Source organism: Olea europaea, chromosome 7 (assembly GCF_002742605.1).
Source record: "Olea europaea var. sylvestris chromosome 7, O_europaea_v1, whole genome shotgun sequence".
In the NCBI taxonomy this organism is placed as follows: Eukaryota; Viridiplantae; Streptophyta; class Magnoliopsida; order Lamiales; family Oleaceae; genus Olea; species Olea europaea.
The window spans coordinates 1,727,073-1,749,524 of record NC_036243.1 but is presented as its reverse complement, the minus strand read 5'-3'; the positions used below and the strand labels follow the sequence as shown (position 1 = coordinate 1,749,524).

The 22,452-nt window shown below is 35.0% G+C and overlaps 3 protein-coding genes across 3 annotated transcripts in view; 1 reads left to right on the top strand and 2 right to left on the bottom strand.

Moving 5' to 3' along the window:
- The window catches only part of LOC111397762 (DNA ligase 1-like), a 21,320-nt gene extending 19,449 nt beyond the window's left edge, over nucleotides 1–1,871 (bottom strand). Inside the window, exon 1 of the mRNA XM_023024747.1 lies at nucleotides 1,865–1,871. Within this exon, the coding sequence (XP_022880515.1) occupies nucleotides 1,865–1,871 (7 nt within the window). The remainder of the gene's footprint in view (nucleotides 1–1,864) is intronic.
- A 734-nt stretch (nucleotides 1,872–2,605) lies between these two features.
- Nucleotides 2,606–4,605, top strand: LOC111397761 (serine hydroxymethyltransferase 4-like). The gene is made up of 4 exons (XM_023024746.1): nucleotides 2,606–3,364; nucleotides 3,530–3,920; nucleotides 3,995–4,096; nucleotides 4,355–4,605. The coding sequence occupies exons 1-4, from the start codon at nucleotides 2,687–2,689 to the stop codon at nucleotides 4,603–4,605; spliced, it is 1,422 nt and encodes a 473-aa protein (XP_022880514.1). The 5' UTR covers nucleotides 2,606–2,686.
- Nucleotides 4,606–5,582: 977 nt separating this feature from the next.
- LOC111397760 (DNA repair protein RAD50) overlaps nucleotides 5,583–22,452 on the bottom strand; it is a 17,611-nt gene continuing 741 nt past the window's right edge. The window contains exons 2-26 of the mRNA XM_023024745.1: nucleotides 21,641–21,727; nucleotides 21,391–21,558; nucleotides 19,860–20,035; nucleotides 19,303–19,417; nucleotides 18,063–18,113; nucleotides 17,789–17,959; nucleotides 14,554–14,658; nucleotides 14,361–14,468; nucleotides 14,072–14,283; nucleotides 13,878–13,970; nucleotides 13,576–13,703; nucleotides 12,765–12,879; nucleotides 12,534–12,663; nucleotides 12,228–12,437; nucleotides 11,592–11,800; nucleotides 11,170–11,371; nucleotides 9,854–10,023; nucleotides 9,432–9,756; nucleotides 8,963–9,088; nucleotides 8,823–8,875; nucleotides 8,549–8,699; nucleotides 6,765–6,827; nucleotides 6,447–6,580; nucleotides 6,124–6,252; nucleotides 5,583–6,030 (exon numbers count right to left, since the gene is read on the bottom strand). Coding sequence (XP_022880513.1) covers nucleotides 5,991–6,030; nucleotides 6,124–6,252; nucleotides 6,447–6,580; nucleotides 6,765–6,827; nucleotides 8,549–8,699; nucleotides 8,823–8,875; nucleotides 8,963–9,088; nucleotides 9,432–9,756; nucleotides 9,854–10,023; nucleotides 11,170–11,371; nucleotides 11,592–11,800; nucleotides 12,228–12,437; nucleotides 12,534–12,663; nucleotides 12,765–12,879; nucleotides 13,576–13,703; nucleotides 13,878–13,970; nucleotides 14,072–14,283; nucleotides 14,361–14,468; nucleotides 14,554–14,658; nucleotides 17,789–17,959; nucleotides 18,063–18,113; nucleotides 19,303–19,417; nucleotides 19,860–20,035; nucleotides 21,391–21,558; nucleotides 21,641–21,727 — 3,471 coding nt within the window. The 3' untranslated portion in view covers nucleotides 5,583–5,990. The remainder of the gene's footprint in view (nucleotides 6,031–6,123; nucleotides 6,253–6,446; nucleotides 6,581–6,764; nucleotides 6,828–8,548; nucleotides 8,700–8,822; nucleotides 8,876–8,962; nucleotides 9,089–9,431; nucleotides 9,757–9,853; nucleotides 10,024–11,169; nucleotides 11,372–11,591; nucleotides 11,801–12,227; nucleotides 12,438–12,533; nucleotides 12,664–12,764; nucleotides 12,880–13,575; nucleotides 13,704–13,877; nucleotides 13,971–14,071; nucleotides 14,284–14,360; nucleotides 14,469–14,553; nucleotides 14,659–17,788; nucleotides 17,960–18,062; nucleotides 18,114–19,302; nucleotides 19,418–19,859; nucleotides 20,036–21,390; nucleotides 21,559–21,640; nucleotides 21,728–22,452) is intronic.

Below are 22,452 nucleotides of genomic sequence, written 5' to 3'. Positions count from 1 at the left end.
TGTGCTAAGCCCTATTTGTCTGCTAGCATTTTCCTTATTTCTAAATAAGTAAATCTCAAACCCAATTTCAATTACATTCTCGCGATAAAACGTTTTGCACATAAATTTAGAATTTTTTTTACTTTTTAACTACATATTTTCCAAAAATTCATTATTTCGAAACTTATTTTCCTACTTTAATGGTAGACAAACATGAGCTAAACATAGCTTTGTTTCACTGAACACGACGCACTAGTAGCGATCGTGGATGAATAAATTGACTCAATGAACCTTTCTTTATTTTTTATTTTGAAGAACTCAACTCAATGATATCATTAAGTTCTTTGTAGAAAAATAGAAATAAAAATTATATCAGACGGATCTTAAATATAGTAAGGTGCCTTCATGTATAAATTGAGGCAGTTTGAGTCGAAATTATACAAACCACTAATATCGAGGAATTTGACTTTTATGTGATTTCTAATAATTTTATCAAAAGAAAACAAAGAAATTGTTAAGAGAGTTCAATAATGAATTGATTTGTGGGAAAATTCCATATATAAGAGATTAAGTATAACCTATTTCAAAATTAAGAAATAAGGTTTAAAACTTCAAAAATCAGATGTTAATTACATTATGTTATAAAAATAATTAATTCAAAATATATTTTATTAATTAAATATAATAAAGTCACAATTCTATACAATTTGATTACAAATTATCGAATTAATTGATCACAAATTATTTTTCAGTCACAGATCAAAAAATTTATATGTCACAAATAAAAAATTTCGTAGGACACAAAATCAAAAATTTATAATTCATGATTTATTTATCTATCATAAATTATAAATTTATAAGTAACAACTCAAATTTTTAGTTCACATATTATTTATTGATCGCAAGTCATGGAGGACATATTATTTATTAGTCAAAAAATATATAATTTATTGGTCATAATCTCAAATAATTGATCACATATTTATTGGTCACACACAAACCATCGCACCACTACCACCATCTCATACCATTCACACAAATAGCCGTCAATTACCCATTCCGCCGCCAATATTTTTCGGCTTATTGAAAGCCACTTTTTCACAAATATGTCATACCACCATCAAGAACCACACAATGCGGTCAATACCACGGCGTTGCTACTTTGCCCCATAGAGATGCTATGGTGTGCACCGTATGATTCATTTGTAAGTTTATTTGCTAATTCACCTGTACAGCAATAGCGTGGGCCGCTGTGCAACGACAATTAGAGAGAAGTGTGGAAAAATTAGGGCAATACATAGAGAGAGTGTGTGGAGGGAGAAAAGTGGGTATATGTTTAATTTATAATAATAATAATATATTTCACTTACTAAATATTAAATAATTAATTATAATCTGAATTGTGAAACATAAAACTTATTTTCTTATTCATGAAATGTAAACTTGAAAAACAGCACTGGGTGTAATTTCCACTTGATTCAATTGTTTAGATAGAGTGGACAGTTCCGTGTTTGGTGAAACGTTGCCAAACTATTTTCTACTTTCTATAATTAATTTAAACCCCGTTTGGCCCCATTATTTGGTATCATAATTTATGAAATAGTGTTTTTCAGAATGTGTGATTAAAAAAGAATGAAAGTTTTTTATTTATGTGTAATATTATTTTATAAAAGATTGTGTGATTGAAAATAAGATAATGAAAAATTATAATGTGAAATAATGGGGTCAAACGGCAGCCTAAACACTTGTCAAATCCTACTAAAATTACTCTTTAATCTTAAGAATAATGATATTTGCAGTCGCTCACCGTAACATACACATGGCAAGTGGTTATTTGATACATTAATGAGTAAAAAATTACCACATTAATACATCAAATAATCACCTGTCATGTGTATACCACATAGAACGACTGCCGCAATGAGCGACTATGAATAGCATTACTCTAATCTTAAAGTCATGTTTGGGTGAGCTGAGGTTGGATTATGTCCACTTCAGCAGTTGGTATCTTCTAAGACCAATTTGCCCTCAACAACCTCCAAACACCTTTTTTCTTTTTCTTTCTTTCTTTCTTTCTTTTTGTTTATCTAGTGATTTTTGATTTCACATACTACAATGAATTTGTTACAATATCTTGAATAGACATGTTTGATGTGTGTCCGTAAAATTTGCATGTATTTTTATATATCAATTGATAACACTGATTGAGTGATCGAGCATCAATTAACACATGTTGATTAGCTTTAACATTTAAAACATATAAACTATCGTAAATTTGAATAGTTGAAATTTTATATTGTAAACAAATTTTAAGATAAAAATAGTATCTATGTTACTTGGAAAGGCCTACGCTCACTAAAATTACACGTCCACGAATGTTTCCACCCGCAAAATGCTCGTTGATATTCAAAAAGTTGACGAAAATTGATTAAAAATGTAATTAAGAAATTGATGAAAATTATAAATATAATAAAATGTGTGATTCAAAATAAATTTGAAAAAAAAATTCCAAAAACAGAAAATCCCCAACAACTCCACCAACCAAAGGACATTTTTGTCCATTCATGACTTTACCCCGCCAAACCCACCCCACTCCTGTACATCGTTAAAATCAGACCCCAATCTCGTACTTATCCTTGCCCGAGCTCCATCTCTCTGTCTCCCTCTCTCTCCCTCTCATTTGTCCAAATAACCATCTTCACCAAAAATGGATCCAGTATCCACCTGGGGCAACACCCCTCTCGCCGCCGTGGATCCCGAGATCCACGATCTCATCGAGAAGGAGAAACGCCGCCAGTGCCGCGGCATCGAGTTGATTGCATCCGAGAATTTCACTTCCTTCGCCGTCATCGAAGCCCTTGGCAGCGCCCTCACCAACAAGTACTCCGAGGGCATGCCGGGGAACCGTTACTACGGAGGTAACGAATACATAGACCAAATCGAAAACCTCACCCGTTCCCGCGCTCTCCAGGCTTACCGCCTCGATCCCACTAAGTGGGGTGTCAATGTACAGCCCTACAGTGGTTCTCCGGCGAATTTTGCTGCCTACACAGCGGTCCTCAACCCGCATGATAGGATCATGGGCCTTGATTTGCCTTCGGGAGGGCATTTGACACATGGGTATTATACCTCTGGTGGGAAGAAAATCAGTGCCACATCGATTTACTTCGAGAGCTTGCCTTATAAGGTGGATTCGAAGACTGGCTACATCGATTACGATAGATTGGAGGAGAAGGCCCTGGATTTCAGGCCTAAATTGATTATCTGTGGAGGAAGTGCTTATCCCAGGGACTGGGATTACAAAAGGTTCAGGGAGATTGCGGATAAATGCGGCGCACTTTTACTTTGCGACATGGCTCATATTAGTGGTCTTGTTGCTGCTCAGGTATATCTGACTGTGGATCTTACAATTGCTGTTAAATTGTTTTGGAAATGTTAGATCAGAATCTTTGCATTTGGATCTTAAGATATATAAATGGTGTTTTAGCCTGTTCATTCTGTGCAATTCTTTGCTTTTATTTGAGGAAGTGATCATCGTTAATGTTATTAGGAAGCGGCAGACCCGTTCGAGTACTGTGATATAGTCACAACTACCACTCACAAGAGTCTGAGAGGTCCTAGGGCCGGCATGATATTCTACAGGAAGGGTCCAAAGCCACCCAAGAAAGGCCAGCCGGAGGATGCAGTTTATGACTTCGAGGACAAGATCAACTTCGCCGTATTCCCGTCTCTCCAGGGTGGTCCACACAATCACCAGATTGGCGCTCTTGCTGTAGCTCTTAAACAGGCAATGTCCCCTGGATTCAAGGTCTATGCTAAGCAAGTCAGGGCCAATGCAGTTGCCCTTGGCAATTATCTGATGAGCAAAGGATACAACCTCGTTACCGGCGGAACCGAGAACCACTTGGTTCTGTGGGATCTTCGCCCTCTCGGATTGACAGGTATTGGCTTTAGATTTAACTAGTTTGTGATGTAGAGAGTTGATTTCCATGGAGACAATTTCATTATTTTTCAGGAAACAAGGTTGAGAAGCTCTGTGACCTGTGCGACATCACTGTTAACAAGAATGCTGTTTTTGGTGACAGCAGTGCATTGGCACCTGGAGGAGTTCGCATTGGTAAGAATCGCCATTTTTTATGCTGTAGAAAATGTAATGGTATTAAAAAAACTTAAAATTTCACTTATTGTTTGTTTAAGTAGGAAGAACTTTTCTTGCTTAATGGGATACTTCTATTACATTGAGGGTTGTGGTTCACTCTGTATATGAAGCTCCTAGTCGAATCATTGACGCATTCCTCGATCGCTGTTCTAACATGTAAGTTATATGTAAGAACGACTTTTGCACACGATCAAGTAACTTGGGTTTCCATTGCAGGAGCTCCTGCTATGACGTCGAGGGGTCTGGTCGAGAAAGACTTTGAGCAGATTGCTGAATTCCTCCACCGCGCTGTGACGCTCACCTTGAAAATCCAGAAGGAAAATGGGAAGCTATTGAAGGACTTTAACAAGGGGCTTGTGAACAACAAAGACATTGAGGAACTCAAGGCCGATGTTGAGAAATTCTCGTCCTCCTTTGACATGCCGTATTTAAAATCAGATTTTAAGTGTGGTTGGGGAAGAAAATGACTATCGTACTCTCTTTTTGTTTAAAAAATAAATAAAATTATCAATTATATTTATAGAACATCTCTAAGAAGTTCTCTATTTATTGCGAGCATCTTACCTATAATAAAAATATTTTTAAATTTAGAGATTAAAATTTTTTATGCACTCTTAACAAATGATATTTATTTTGACTCTGTATTTGCTTTTTATCAAAAAATATTTATTGATTTCTTTATCTTTTATTTAACATAACTTTTAACGTATCAATTGCCAATCAATTCAAATGTAATTTTAATAATTTAACCAATAGAGTATTGAGATTCATAGTTATCATTATAAAGTAAGAATAAATAGTTAGTTTAACTTTATTTTAAAAAGTTAAAATAAATAATCTTTCGAAGCTTAATTTTAAGCATCAACCTCTAAAACAGAGAACAACTTCTGTTCGAAAAGTCACTTAGAAATCCTCTTAAAATAGTTCTACATACAGTAACTTCATCGAAAATTTTGAGTTGAACAAATAATGTTGTATATCACCTATTTATGTGACGGTGAGAAAACTACCATCGAACAATGTGACAGCATATACCAATTATCATTAACATTTTGGATGATCATCGGTTCGAATGCTACAAAAATTAAAGGTTTAAAAATAAAATGCAACGAATTGAACAAAAACCATAATGCTCTTTAATGGGCAAAGGTGCAAAAAATTCAAAAGAACTGTAATTTCACTATGAGCTTATACTGCATTCCACTATATACACATGTTCTCCTGTCCACCGTGGGAAATTTTATCTTGTTTACTTTGCATAGAACCTTACTTATGGTTCTTACATTTGAAGAAAACTGTAAGTAAAATTTTCGTACCACATCAACAAATGGACAGTCTTATCCTTGTAATAATTTCTTTCCACCATAAAGGTAGTGGTTGGGCTTCACTTTACGGGTGACCCTATACAAAGGAAAAAACTATGGTATAGAATTTACTTGTGATGTTGTACGATGAATATTATAGGCTTTATGCATAGACATTTCGGATATTTCACCAATGGTCACTAAAGTTCATAACGATTTCACAAATGGTCACTCAGTTAGAAACTCTAGCGTGAAATCTGACGTCTGGCCATAATATTTGAGAAAATACCCTTCAATTATTTTACAAGCATTTCACTTTTCCAATTAAGCTTTGCAGCCTCAATTGGAAAGAAGAAACAAATCCTCTAATTGGAGTTGGATATTTTAGAAAATAATTTCACTTCCCCACACAATTCAAGAAGACAGCAAATGCAACGGAGCTTAATTGGTTACCACTGATAAACCGGGAGAAGGGTCAGCCTCTACTTTCATGTCATTGCATATGAAGCTATAATAAAAATGGCCTGATCTGGAGCATAAAAGTGACATCAATCAAATATTTCTTGGGCTTCAATTATGCTGTGCTGACTGAAAAAGAACAGAAGGGAGTAAATGAGTAACATTTCAGGAGAATATACAGCTGTAAAACAGAAAGGGAAAGTAAAATAATTAAGGGCTCACTAGTCGTCCTTCGTTATGCGATAATACTTCTCAGCGTGTTGCCTTTGACCAATAAGTTGAGCAAACCGCTCATCGTGCGTAATGACAATCAGTTGAAAGTTTTCCTGACCTTTTCTATCCTCCATTATTCTGTTGAAGTTGCAGAACCAGAAAAATGTAAATGGAGGGATCTTAACTCTAAGGACATGTCTGGTACGCAGTATTAACAACAATATACAGTTTAATGGACAAGATTTGAACTTCTTTTTTCCATATATGGTATTATCCAAATCCATATTACCAAACATGCTGTAACCATTCATTTACAGTTGAGTTGCCAATACCTCAGGATAGCTGCAGCGAGAGATTCAGAATTAGGGCCATCCAAGTTTGTAGTTGGTTCATCAAGGGCCAATATTCCACAATTAAGGCAAAAAGTTTCAGCTAGTGCTAATCTGATTATCAGAGAAGCAAGGACCTAAAATAAAAACAAAATGTTGGAAAAAATATGAGAGAGAGAGTGAGTAGAACATAATACAAGAAAATGATGGAAAGAAAAATGATAAAAGAAAAGCTCTAATTTCAATATCAGATCTAAAGTACATCAGAAATAAAAGCATGCTAGATGCAGAACACATTGTAAGCTATAGGATATCATTCACCTTCTGACCAGCACTACATCTTCCTCGCATTTCTAACTCTGCATCACCAGTTTGCATTAAAACCTGAAATTCAAATCATAAATAAGAATTAAATCTCTTTAAGAGAACTAAACACCCTAACACAGTTCAAACGACGCAAACAATTCTTGTATGATGCAGGTACATATTTGATTTTTCCCTTTTTTTTTTCTTTTTTTTTTTTTCCTCTTATTTAAAGGGGTTATATTTTTGATATTCTACAGAAAATATTTAGAATAGACGAAGGTTGGCTGAATAAAGTTCAGATGTCAACGAGACTGACAGAGATAACCAAGGAGACTCTTGGGAAAAGTAAGGTTGCAGAAGCTTTCTTAGTACAAAACTCAAAAAGAGAAAGCTTCACTAACATGTATCTGAAATTGGGATATCGCAAAAATATTTGTGATATGGCAACAAGAATGTAATAGAGGTGCTTCAAAATTTATATTAGCTCGGTAATCCAGTCCTTTCATCAGTTCTACTTAAATAGCAAGGTCGCATTGTAAAGTGGAGCAGATTGGTCAGAATTAGAACCCCATCTCTTGGGGAGCACCCCACAAATTGGAGGACAATTTTTGGCCTGTTAGGTCTAGAGAAACCTGGACGCTGAGATTGGCTGTTTTGCATCATAATGTTGAAATACTAGTTACTGTTCCTCCATATGATGAAATGTATTGTTCATTTTAAATGTTAAGATATCTGTAGCAATATCTTCGGCTGAGAAAATAACATTATTTGCAATATTTTCTGATAATGCTAATTTAGATACATTTCACGGCAAGTGAATGTACAACTAAATAGTAAGCCTTTTTCCAATAATTTTGAGATTCTGGGATATGATACTTTTTTACAATTCATTTGATCCATTGCTACATATACCAAAGAAATCCAATGAATCAACTCTTTTACATCCACATCAAGGCCTCTAAACTGTCCCTATTCTGGCTTCTTTTACTGGGACTTCATCACTTTTGGGAATAATATATTTGCCCAAGTATACACAAGACATGTCAACATGTGCTCTATAAAATATAAAAAATAGAGACATGTATGTAAATTTTACATATTATCTTTGATATATGTTTATTCAATATACAGATACATAAAATTATTCACAAATGGCACAAGTACACGTATACTTCGTATAATTATTTGTCCACGTGTATACACACAGTATATATATATATTACTCAGCATTATAAATTTAGCAGATGAAACAAATCAATTAATGGATTTTCAATACCATGTATAAAAAAATAAATGATTTTTAAGATAGAACGTTCCCAGGCCTAACAAGTAAAATAATTATAAAATCACATCCATATCTACTAACAAAACCTGAAAAATAATCAAAATCCAATTGAGACCTGAAGCTCAAATATAAAGGGTTCACACATCATCCTTTAAGCCTCTTGAATATTTCTATTGGTCGCTGCCACTTATTCATATCACAATGCTAATGAGCAATTAATAAGCGGATGCCTTAAGACGAATGAGCAGACAGTAAGGATATTAAAGACAATCATTTGCATGTGAGCTACACCTCTTAAGATTGAACAGCAAATAGTTTTAACAGATTTTGTTTGCAAAACTCTTTTGGATTGTTTTTTGAATTCCATAGACAGCTTTATTTGATTCAAGTGCTATATAGGAGGAAAATTTGTAGAATAATAGCCTTTTTACTTTCTCGTTCTGGAAAGGGTAGTGGTTTCATTAATATAGAACTAAACAAAGAAAAATAGAGGAAGATAATAATTGATAATTACCTTATAGCTGTATGATCGAGTACCAGCACCTTCGGAATCAGAATGAATGCTTATATAATCTATATCTTGTCCCCTATAGGTCTGCTGCCACAGTTCTCTTATAATCTTATTTATCTCTTCCATTTTCATAGTATGAAACCGCATAAGTGCTCTAAATTAAAACAAGTTAGTGAAACAATGTCAGGTATTTGAATTGTAAGAAATGCTATATGAGTAATATTCTGAACAAATTGAATTTATAATCACAAGCTGAGATGACATTGGGAATGCTCACTTGTCCAGAGCATTGTAATAGCGGTCGAGGTCCTTGTTTGCCATCTCAGTTGTCTGTTGAAAAAAGATAACAGTCAATTAAATGATAAAAATAATAAAAATAATTGCACAAATTATTGAGTATATTCTACTATAAATCACCTTGAGCTGAATCAGTTGATCAAAATAACGTTTGTCAATGTCCTTATACTGAGCCTGCTTCAGATCAACCTTATTCTTGGAAATATTGTCCTTGTATACAGATAATGTCCCCTGGTATCTATTTAACTGCAACAAGAAGCCATCACTCAATTATTATAACATAAAATAATCGAGAGACTAGTAGTGTGACACGAGAAGAAACAAAATAGATGAGATAAACTAATTATAGCTAGATAGTGGTTATTACTCCAAAAAGGGTTGTAAGTTCAGAAATATATAAACCAGCAACCGTTGTGCATACATTACTTGCATTTTCAGCAATTGACCATTAGTCAACTCAGGAATCAGAGAAATGGCAAGTATCTCAGACACACAACATAATAAAATGCTAGTTAAAATGTCACTTCTAGCTTAATTAGTAAGGTCATTCCTTCTGATGTGAAGACTACATATGAGTGAATAATCATACTTCTGTAAGAAGTCTCTCTCTTTCTTTTGAGAGCCTCACAAGCTCAGTTTCTATCATGGAAACGCCTCCCATCTTCAGGATTCTATCTTCCAGTGATTCAATCTCAAGTGTAAGTTCATCCGCTTGAGCCTTCACGTTCCTGTACTCCAAGTTATCCACAATATTGCGTCTCAGTTGATCTTGGTCACGCTTTAAATCTTTACTTTTAGTCAGTTCAGCAGAAAGTTCCAACATTCTTGTTTCACAATTCTGCACCTGAGACTCTGATAGAATCTGTTTTTCTTGTAATTCTTTTAATCTCTCTCCCCTTTTCAAGTCATTATACCTGGTAAAACAAAACTAATTATCAAATAAATAACAACTTAAAAAAAATAATAATAATAATAAATAATACAGATCACATTTATGACCAAAAAACATACTCTTTGATCTTAGAAGCCATGCTATTAAGTGTATCAACTTCCTGTTGATATGCTCTTCTAACTTTATCCTGCTTGTCATACTCACGATCAAGCTTGAGTTTCAGATCACTGTAGTCACTGTATAATTTTTCTGTCTCCTTCTTTAAAGGACCAATAGCCTCAGCCAAATGCTGAAAGTTTTCAGATATAACAATGTGTCAGACATCATAAATCCAGGATAAAGGAGCATGTATTAACAACAATACATAACATCAGGAAACTGAGTTCACACTATACATCTGGAGCCTGTTGTGTGTATTGGCGTGGGCGGAGTAGATACAGTAAGAAGAGATACTGAACATTAAGCCACTGTTCGATGGAATTTATTTCAAAAACACTTTTTTCTACATATATATTTTCAACGACACGTGAACATATAAACCCAAAATTTTTCCCTACTTTTTAACCACACATTCTCCAAATATTCACTATTCAAAACTTTGTTTCAGCCAAATAATGGCCATTAAACAGGGGTTAAAACATAAAGACTATACTTTTCTTCCGATAAAATAATACAGAGCAGTTTGATATGCAATTAGAAGACTGGTAGAGTCGGTATTGTGCCCTTTTACAATAGAATGTTTTACTTATTTCTTTATTAAATTTGCAAGACTTAGCCCCCAATTTGGTTTGGGAAAAAATTAAATTTCGAGTAGATTTTGATAAAAGTTGATAAAACATTTGATTAAAAAGTCGATAAAAGTTGTGGGTATTATTGAATGTGTGGTTGACAATGAGTTTTATGAGAAGGGGGCCAAACAGGGGTTTGATCAGCTACTAACATCTATTTCACAAGGAAATAGTTTACAATCTAGTAACCCAGCCACTGAAAAGATTTTCTTTTGTACTGCCATGTTGGTGTCTCCCAAAACAACAAATGAAATTAATGATTAACATATGGACACAGTAGAAATCCATTATTCATCGGAATTGACCTTGCTATGTAATATTTTCATTAACATGTATTCAACGCTTTGAATACATTTCAACACAATATGGATCAGAGATAAGATCAATATAAGGTTTTGATGATGTTGTATTGTTGATCAACATAATGCAAACACTCGCTTATCCCTGTCACCTTATGCAAAACACTTGTTGCAAGAAGGGAATCTTTAACCTATCATCTCAAATTTATTGCATATGTATTTCTTGATATAATGAGTAAGTAGTTCAGATCCAATACACGATGAATTGGTATAGTAATTATTACATACTAATAAGAACTTAAATTGTCAGGTAAAGGCATGCCAAAGTATTTCAGAATAATTAATCACCTTCTCATCAAGCTCAATTCGGCTTTTCTCCTCCGCCAAACGATCTAACTCTTCCTCTGCTCTTTTAATGTTACCCAATGTGTTAGCAGTAGTAGCCTTTTCTTCCCTTAGAGAATGCCACCTTACCTGAAGATTTGATAGATCCTGATCCATGTTCCTCCATTCCTCGTTCAAGTTCTTAATATCCTGATGTAAAGTATCCCTGTCGCCGGAAGAAAGGAAAATGAACTCAAATCAGCAAAGATGCTTCCATATATGACAGCAAAGTTCGTCAGCTATCTAATGAGATATTGCAAAGCAGATCTATGTGATAAACAATTTCACATCAGAAAATTCATAAAATAAAGTTGATCGTCTTCTATTATACCAACAAAGGATGAAAATCGTAATTTGGAGTACACAGCAGGAAAGCGTTCACATACTTAGTAGTCTGCATTGTATTCAACTCTAATTGAATTTCCTCTAGGGATTTTACACCTTGCCCTCGAAAATCAAGCTTATACTCTAAATCATTAACTTGCTTCTGCAAAGCCTGTATTTCTTGGAAGAGCCTGTCTGCGGTTTCTACTGGTTGTATCAAGGCATCAACTAAGTCCTTATCAGCTTTTATTTGAGCCAGAACACCAAGCACCTGCAAGCAAAGCAAATGATCCTAAGTGCCTGAGTGCCAGTAGCATGTCTCCAGCAAATAGCAAGCTGATATATTATCTAGTCAATGATAAGCATAAAAGAAATTAAGAAAGGAAAACAAAATATACAACTAAGAGAAAACAAGTACCGAACTTGAGGGAAGGGAAGGATTCTTCGGTGAAATTAAATTGTTGATCCCCTAAACACCCTCATAATTTACTGCTCATTTTATATTACACGTTGTGCATTATATGGATACATTCACCTGCCCTATTAGTCTCTCAACTACCTACCAACACAACTAAATAAGAAAATATTCCAATTATCTAAACAGTAAAACTACTTTTCATTTAAATTATCCAAAGAATATACACGAGGTAACAAGTACCAAAACCACTAACAAGTAAAATACAGCATTTGATAATTACATCATCATGAGCCTGATTTTGTTGATCCAGTTCTTCGTTTAGCTCTTTCAGATTCCTTTCAGCGAGAGGAATAGTTTCTTTGCTGATTTTATCATATTCTTCATACACCATGCGAATTTTGTCTAATTGCTGGAACTGGAAATCAGCATTTGAAGACTCCATAGCCAGTACTTTCATATGCTCTGCAGAGCTTGCAGCTTTTACTCTTTGCTGTTATGAAGTAAAGAGATCAGGGACCCTCTTAGTTGAATAAGGAGGTGGAAGACATCATTACAATAGCATAGGAAATAAAAAAGAAAAAGAAACCTTTTTAACAAATTCATCTTCTTCTTCTGCTGAGAAAGGTCTCTCACAGCACGGACAAATATGATGAGCACGAGCAACTCTTTCAAAAGGATCAAACATTTGCCGCATGCCATCGGCAATGTTATATTTGCTGCAAGCATGTATAATGAAGTGTGTGTTGAGAGATTATGGGCATACACATACATATAAACTGAAGCCTATGCCGTCTACAATAACAGTGAAGTTAAGCACCTTTTTTGGACATCTCTTTTTTCCTTGTTAATATCCAAGACTTCAAGGTACGATTCAATGCTAACAGATTGCTGGTCCAACGATTGGAGTTTCGATTCAATGAATCTCCTCCTTGCTGCATCAAACAAATTAATCGATAGTGTCAAATGGTATAGAAGAAGAAAAGGGAAAAGGAACAAGCTTGCACAAGCAGTTTTTAATGAAAAAGTTTTTATAAGTTCAAAGCTAGAACTTCCCTAGATCCTGGCCTGATCTACAGGGTTCAAACATAATAACATAATAGTAGTATAATATATGAAAGGGAAAAGTGGAACTTAAATTTTATGACCCTTCCAGAGGTGAATGAATAGCATATCATTAAGGTTTTTACAATGCTTATAAAACTAAGGTTCCTATCCACGTCTGAGATTATAAGAGGGAGAACATTGCTTTAGGAGATGTATCCAGGGAAAAATCCGTCTCAGTCACAGGGATGGCAGCATGGAGGGTTGATGTGCCCTAAGCGGGGCATACAGACTGGGTATCCGCAGGGCTTGGGTTTGGCGAGGCAAATTGTCGTCCCTTATCAGTCTTGTCTTGTCTATTCAGGAAGTATAATAAGACTAAAACCAAGCCGAAATAGAATATTTTTTAAGAAGGGCAAAAAATATTTGGGATTTAGTAGGTGACAAATTCTTCAATGCAAAATTAAACATCAAGAAAACAATGTTTAGCTTCAAACACTAGTGGAACCTGTCAATGCAACAAAAAAGAGCACTAAATGGAGGAAAAAATCGTTATATAGCATTTGACCCATGAAATTTAGCCTTACATTCCATGTCCTTGTGAAGTTTGGATAAGTTACTGTTTACTTCTTGTATTTTCACCTCCATTTTTTTCACCTCCATTTCAGTTTCGTGGGCTTTTGAGTTCAACTCATTATACTCTTTCTGGAGCAAGCTGCACAAGAACCAGCATGTCAAACAAACTGACGCAAACCAAATGAATGTTGCAGGCAAGCTCACATCATTAAATTCCAAAAACAGTAACTGGAGAGAGCATGGAGAGAGCATGCACATGCAAATAATCTGATGTGATGCAATATACAAGCAAATCTCAAGAAACTTCCATCACCTTTGAGCCTTGGTAATTTCTTTCCTCAAATCCTTGTCAGGAGGGAGCCTACCTTTAAGTACCCCTCTAATTTTATCCTTGTATTCATCCATTCTGTAAATTATTGGGAAAGAGGTATCAGCTTAACGAGAGGAAAAAAAAGGCAAACACAACTGAAAGGTTACAGCACAAAGTCAGGTCAAAAGTAGACTTGCATTTTTTTGTGTTTCTTTTTGTGGTTTTCCAACTCTGCCTTCTTGAGAGAAAGTTCAACTCTGTCTCGGGAATCAGCAAGAATGGAGTCTCTTTCATGGCTAAGAGCTCTAATTTTTTGTTCTAAGGTATAAATCTCACTCTGCTTTTGGTTTATATTTGAATCGAAATTTCTTTCTGCTAGTTGATTAGTCTTTCTCTCCAAGTCAATTTGCTGCCGAAAAAAGGTAATATTATCAGCTTTAAAAAGACAAACATCTATCTGAAAATTATTGAGCATGGGCTAAGTACCATTTGTTTGTCCCTCCTGTCAATAGATTCCAGATTAACATTAAAAATCTGAAGTTCAAATGCATCACGCTCTTTCTCCTTCTCTTCAATAAGTTTTAAAGTGCCAGTCTACACCAAAGTGATGAGTATAAAAATTAGTAGAATATGATGAAGGACCACAGGAAAAGAGTGCACGTCACTTTTAATGATTTACCTTGATTTCGGCTTTAGCCTTTCTCTTGGCATCAATTTCTTTGCACCGATCATTTGCGTGCATGTATTGATCAAATGCTGCCTTAATTTCAGCTTCATTAGATTTCTGGAATAACATGGATCCGAGTAAATGTCCATCAGCGTAGATAAGAAAAAGTATGAAGAAGATGCAAGTGCATGAACGGAAAGGGGACAAGAAATATGGATTACCCATAGAATTTAGAAAATGAAGCAACAATTTGAACTAGTAGAAAGAATGGAATGGGTTGGTTCTCATCTTGGAGAATTGCAAGAAGTTATTGACACTAATAAAGCTTTTGCATAGGAGAACTTTTTCTCTCAGATGACTTGTGCTGAGATTAAAATTAGAACACTGCAGAAGCAGCATAGGAATAGACACATTAGAAACTCAAAAATGGATATTCAACAAAGAGTTAAGGGGTGAGGATCCAGGTACCATAGTGTCAAATATATCCAATAATACTCAATAAGACTCGATGTCTATCAATGTGAGATGTTCTCTCATTATATGGAACCAAACAAAACTAAATATGGTACCTATCAATTACAATATTGGTCGCTATCAATTACAATATTCATTAATAGTAACCTACTAAATATAAAGATTGATGTTTTATATTCTTTCCTTATATTCCACTGACATCCCCCTGAAATTGATGTTAGTAAAAACATCAATTTACCATTGTGAACCAAAAGCAGAGATAGTGCTTGTGCCCACAACGACGAGACCCGAATCACAGCAGCCATCTACGAAAAATAGTGACGACAAGAGACTAAGAACAATAAATAGTGTAAAAACAACCAAGAACTACTCCAAAACCACTCCAGAGAGCTTACACCCCAAAAAGAATTTCCAAAAGAAATTCACGAAATGCACCGACACACACAATGAGCTCTATCCGTCGAGAGAACTCAGTCGAACATATAATTCGTGTTCCAACAAGAACAGATCGACAAGGAAACCAAGTCAAAGGGTCGCGCTTGATAGACAAGCCCGGCCAAAAATCTAGCAATATATCGCTGGCCAAGATGTTGCATTTGGAAAAAATTCCATCGAACAACCTACACCAAAAACTCAAAAATGGTCCTCCTCTGAGAATCCAAAACACTCTAGCTCATCATCTGAGCAACATGTCTCTAAAAAAACACCAATATTCTGCCACTATACCCACAAAGCACTATAGAAAGGGTAAAAAAATAGTCAAAGCCTAATCAACACCCAATCTTGATAAAGCTCACTCTGACCAAACTAAATCAGCCCACAAAAAGAAACCAAATTGCAAGCCCAAACCAACTTGAGCCCAAAATCAGCCCACTCAAAAAGCAGGCCCACACAACAGATTTCATAGCCCACACAGCAGCCCACTAAGGATACTCACAAAACTCAAACCAGCCCACAAAATCAGGCCCATTCCATAAATTCAACCCATCTATAACCACACACAATATAAATATATCCATAGGCCTAATAACCTAAACTCAATCAATAACCCAGTCCAACTCCTCCATCTTCGCCACCTCTTCAGATGCTGGCAAACCATGGACCAGTCAAACTATCGTCGGCAAGTCATGTTAGTTCCCGTCGCCGACCAACTACCTAGCATCACCACACGAATAAACTTCATCATCTTTGAAATCCTACCCAAACCATTATCTACTTCCCCAGAATCCTAATTAACCGTCTACAACTCCACTTCACTAGCACCCTAAATCATTCACAACCTACAAGCTCCACTGCCACTTGCTTCTTCAAATAACCCAAATCCCACCATCACCTCTCCAAATCATCTTCGGTGGCTGTCCCATACTCCACCAATAGCCTCCAACAAACATAAATCGACCAAAAGAAAAAAAAAAAAAAGTGAACAGAAATGAAACCAGGTTGTCCAAAGTCGGAATTCTGAGCTTGACGAGGTTCTTGGATGTACCCACGCTGAGTGTGATTTCATATTCGCTCAATTACTCTCCAAAAACGACGACTTCTTCTCTGAACCCAAATGCGACTTCTTTTGCCTTTGGTAAATTGAAATAGATAATGCCCATAGAAACAAACTACAACCTCAAAGCCCAATTACAAGAACAGCCCAGTTAAAAAAAATCCCACCAGCCACTCCAAACCGGATCTTAACTCAAATCAGCCCTCAATTATAACCCACTCACACCAGTCCAACACCATTCACCCGGCCTAAATTCCTTCAACCGGCCTAAATTCCGTCAACCCTAGCCCAACCACCACCATCACAGAAAACACATCCGGCTGCTCAACCTCAAGTGAGTTGAAGAATGTGAACAGCAACCAAATCATTAGATTCCTTCTTTGCGATTACAAACTTCCTATCTTGAAGAGGATGGTTCATGAGATTGAAAGTCAGTCGGGAAAAAAAAAATATCTTGACAAGGGCTCTAAAAAAATTCATGCACGAATCAAGAAATTCAATTCAAGAGCAACTAAGAAAACTATCCGAATACCAAAAAGACTGGACAGGAAATATATTCAATAATACTCAATACTCCTCGATGTGAGAGGTCCTTTCATTATATAGAACCAAATCAAAACTAAATATGGTAACTATCAATTACGATATTGGTAACTATCAATTACAATATTCATTAATGGTAAACTACTAAATATAAAGATTGATGTTTTATATTCTTTCCTTATATTCCACTGACACATAGCACTATCCAACAAATGATGAGAGAAACCTATAAGAAGGGAGATCTTTTAAAAACTGGCTGAGAAAAATTGCCAATTGGTGTGGCGGTCATAAACATAATATTCAAAATACCTCATCACTCAGACCATGAGTGTTAGCAATTAGATTCATCCTAATTATTACACTCTTAATATATTCTACAAATGGCCCAGTGAAGTTAGCATTGGCTGTAAAAATTAGCTCAATGGAGTATGGCTCGACATACTTTATCAATAAGAATATATGAAAAAAGACCTGTATTGGTGTCAACTAAATTTCTTTGGAACCTGCAAAAATTGTTCAGCCAGGTATGAATATGCATGCATTATTTGAAAAAGTGATTATCAGAAAGGCCTTACAAGCTTCTCAAAGTTTCATAAGAGGGTATGCTGTACATCAAGAAAAAAGGGAAAAATAATTATGCAATCAGGTTCTATAAAAACCATGGAGTCATATGACAAATTAGAGAAGCAAGGATCAAACAGGCATAGGTTCTAAACTAAATGTAAAAGTATATACCTTTTTATCTTCCAAGTCCTTGTCAAGATCCATTGACCTTAATTTTATTCGATTTATGAGGTTCAAAGCAGCATCGTCGCTGAAGGGACGATTTGGAAGAGACCCTAAATTGTGCTTCTCGAAAAGCTGTTGAATTGTGAAGTCTCTTTCATTCTTCAAGGACATATGAGCCTGAAGGCCACAAAGAGAGAATTATCCAAAAAAAAAAAAAAAAAAAATGCCATCTTAACTAACTGTAGTTTAGAATGTCGATGAGCTAATTGATGAAAATTACTTCAGCAGCAGTTTGAAGCTTGGCAATCTCCTTAATATTCTCCTTTATCATCTCATAAACATGCCATCAAGAAATTTATTTTACAGAAAATAATTATGCAGATTGTAGGAACCCTAGTGGCATCTGATAATCCTTCTGACTACAGTAAAGATGGAAGGCACTGGCTTGTTTTTGACAGTGTCAAAGATTTAATGCTTGAAGGTGGTGGAATTATTCATGGCAATGGAAGTGTATGGTGGAAAAATTCCTGCAAAATAGATGAATCTAAAGTAAGGGCCTGTTTGATTGGGCATTTTTTCCATGGAAAATGGACCTTTTGGTAGTGTTTGATAGCAATATATTTCCATGCAAATTGATTTTCATCTTTCCGTCACACACTTGCCAATTCCATGATTTTGTGGAAAACCAATTCTTGTTTTCCAGCCCTTTTTTATTTTTAATTTTTTTTTTGGTAATTGGAACGAATTCTATTCCTAATTGTAACAAATTTTGTCCATTTAATTGACGATTTTCATTAAAAATAAAGCCAAATGAAAATCAAAAGATCCAAAATTTCAATATTTTTCAGGTGAAAAATTATACTAATCAAATACATTTAATTGACAATTTTCAGTAAAACAAGTTTTAGGAAACTCAATTCCTTAAAATTCATTTTCTTTCTACCCAAATTTCATTCTTGCAACCAAACGGACCCTTACTTTCAATCAATGTTGTCAAAATTAAATTTTGACTTGAAAAATTGAGAACCAACTCAATCTTTTATAGAAAAAATTGAAAACTCCTTAAATGTGCCAATCAAGCTAAGTACTAGTCAATTTATTTTGATTAAATTTTTCTAATACCAATTCGATCTCAATTTCATAATTATTTGACCCCTTTAATTCTTTAACCGATTCGGGTCAGTATGAATTTTAAAATGATACTTTTTAATATTTCTCGCAAAACAAATTGTTGATTAAAAAAAAAAAAAAAAAAAAGACGTTTACTTATATTTAAGCTTAGGAAGACATGGTCATGGCCTCACATTACCAAGGAGTTATGACCAAGTGTCATCTAGATGTGAATGCTCAGAAAGCTGATGAGACAACAAAGTGAAGGGATACAGGAAACCTATGAAGTGCTACTTCAAAAGGGGATATTTCGTACTAGCTTCAGTGAAAAAAAAAAATGCCATTAAAGATCACACCATTTTCAATGTCTTATCTACCACAGCATTTAAAAAAATAAAAATAAATAAAACCTTGTATGCAGCATCTTTCAAGGTTTGTAGATTCTCAAGTTTCAGCTTATATGTCTTTATCTCTTGAGCCTGATCTTTGTGAAGCTTTTTTATAACCTCCAAGGCCTTTGTGTATCTACAGAATAAATGTAAAATAGATGTTATCTTGGTTACAAATCCTATAAAACAGAATTTTATCATACCTATACAGATACATCAAAAGCTTTTACGTACTCTATGTTGCAAGCATCCAGCAACCACAAAAAATGGCCTTCTCAGAGCCAGAGGACTAAATGAAACTAGCCATTTCGTTACGATTCCTCTTGCAAAAATCATCATTTAAATTTATTAAATTCACTATGAAGCTTATTACTTATTTTACTCTTCCAGTAACATAATGCTATTTCAAATTATATATCAAAGAGACGAGAGCGTCAATAAGTATGAAATTATAGTGCATGTTGAATCGAAAAAGATTCATGTTAAAACTCAAGATATACAAAAATTAGAGAAAAGAAGACCTAAAACAGACATATAAAGCAATAAATTAATTCATCATCTTATAGAGCAATAAATACCTAGTAGCGGAGAAGATGTCATCAAACTTCTTTTTCAGTGTAGAAGGATCTTGTAACGGCCAGTTGGCCTCATCTTGATGAACAAAAATAACATTCTCAAGAATAGCCTTAGAAACCCCCATGAGAGCAGGAATTTCCCGGTCCATATCAGCACATCGGTAGCTTAGGCAAACCTTCTGTTATTTCCAAAGCATTATAGAAATTCAAGTGAGAAGCTATTAAATTTTTCAATGGCAGTAACTGTCAAATAATGAAGAAAACTATATGAGTCACTTAATTGACTCGAGACACAACAGATAGGTACATAAAAAGGAAATAAACAAATACCAACTAATAATTGAATACAACATCACAATAATAACTACAAAACAATTAAAAACACATATGACCGACTCAAAAAGATAACAGTTAGACTCAACAAATTTCAGCAAACATAACCCGCACTTGCATGATATACAAGAGGTATGTTACCCATGAGCAATATTAATATGTTCAACAGGCCCCCAACCTCAGCCCTCTTTCCAATAACCTTGTTCCTCATTCTAGACTACAATGTGTAATAGGTATTATCCATTATCTGTCTCTCTCTTTCTTCTTCAATAAGCACGTATTTGTGCGAGTCGGTCGCTAAACAGTAATCCAATTAACACCAAACAACAGGTAACACTGTTTGAAACTATAGAGTTGTCAACGAAAAGCTTAGAAAAACTGCATTACTCATTGATGTACTAAAGATTTGTCAACGAAAATCCTGATGAATGGTCGTGATCAAATCACTATAAGTTAAACAGTAGAAGTGCATGTCATTGTCAAGAAAAGTGTCACGTCCCTTAGGGTCTTTGTAAGCTAAAAGTATATTGCTACCAACATAAAGCGAATAAACTGTTATATGAAACGGGGAAGTTTTGAACTTAAGAAAGTTCTGCTGACCAGAAACTTAAGCCAATACACATTACAGTTTTCGACCTACTCGCATCAGAAGAACGCAATATTCGAAATGCTTACATGGTATTCGTGTTGTCATAAGGAATATTATAAAGATGCACAAACTACAGCCTAAAAAAAAAAAGCATCAAAATACTTGTAGAACCAGTATATCCAAAATCCACCCTTACTACACAATACTTGCATAACGCAAAATGCATGACTAATAATACAGTTCACTCTCTATATGCACAAAGTTGTTCCTCTCCTTTCCATTTAGCTGCTTCAAAATTTACATGAACTCAAAACAATTTCCAGAAAATAGAGAAGAATGTACTTCTTTCAAATGAAAAAGATTTAACAAAAAGAAATATGTTCAAACTCTAATATCCAAAATCAAAAACATATTATGCAAAATGCATTTTTGTCCCAAGATAAAATTACCTCCAAAGTGCCTAAAAAATTTGCACATGATTCAACTTCACAATTAATGCATGTGGAAACATACACACGCCACACAATCATATTAAAGCCTTGAGATTATGAAAGTGGTTATATAACAATAATGAATAAGGGGTGAAACAATCTTATCTTAGTTATTTTTTACCTCTCCAGTATGAGGATTTATTGTCTGGAGCACAGACTCAATGGCCTTGTACTCCATCTTGGTGGCCTTTTGGGTCAGCTGGAATGACCTTATGCAAACCACATCCTTACCTGCTGCCGTCTTAAACCGAAGCTTTATCTGGGCTTTTGTCTCTGTCTCCCCTGCCACCTAAATTCACCATAACTTTTTACATAATTGTATACATACACCTAAAAACCTTTCACCGCGTCGACAAATAACACGCACATACCTTGGGGTCATGAATGAAACTGTGACCAGACCGTGCATTTGGGGGCAATTCGCCAGTGCAAGCAACCTTTAAGCACTCAATAATAGTCTGAGATAACAAAAGGATAGATTTCAATAAGTCAAGTGTCGGATAGACTTGTGAGATAAGCCAACAGAATGGAATTTCAGCAATTCTTTTGTCACTTTGGACTTACATTTGTAGATAATAAACAATTAGAAATGGATTTCAACTGTGGCATGATATGAAGCAATGTGATGCTACAACTGATTTCTTGGAATATGATTGTGCGCATTTGTGTATGCATATATCTATGTTGTGCGTAGATGAATAAATCACAAATACTACTACCTGAAGTAAAATTTGAATATGTGCAACTGTGTAACCGTGTTGTGTGACATCTATAAGTGTATACGGTCACTAATGCACAGTGTATAGAGCCGTTATGCTGCAATATTTATTTCCGGAGAGATTTAAGCAGGCCAAGTAAATTAAAAATGGAGTATGATAACCAAATTATGAAACGTGATATTATGATTCTGCATGCATTTCTCCAGAATCGGTGGGTATAAACACGGGGTTCAATGCACCTGCAGAGAAATAATCAAACTAATAGAGGCACTGCCCCTGATGTATGAGGTACCATGAATATTATGCTGCAAATTTGTGTGATGTCTGTATGTATGGATGTGCATGGTTAACATATAGATTGGGCGCAGGTGGGGAAAATAAAAAAAATACAACTTGTGCGTGTTTTATAACACGGTACAACTTCCTTCGCATGATGAGAAACTCTAGCATACAGATTCGTATCT

Bases quoted from the DNA above. Each gene is read 5' to 3' on its own strand.
- LOC111397761 (XM_023024746.1), top strand. From the start codon at position 2,687: ATGGATCCAGTATCCACCTGGGGCAACACCCCTCTCGCCGCCGTGGAT. The intron at 3,365-3,529 runs GTATATCTGACT...TAATGTTATTAG, and splicing joins GTGGTCTTGTTGCTGCTCAG to GAAGCGGCAGACCCGTTCGA. The intron at 3,921-3,994 runs GTATTGGCTTTA...ATTATTTTTCAG, and splicing joins TCGCCCTCTCGGATTGACAG to GAAACAAGGTTGAGAAGCTC.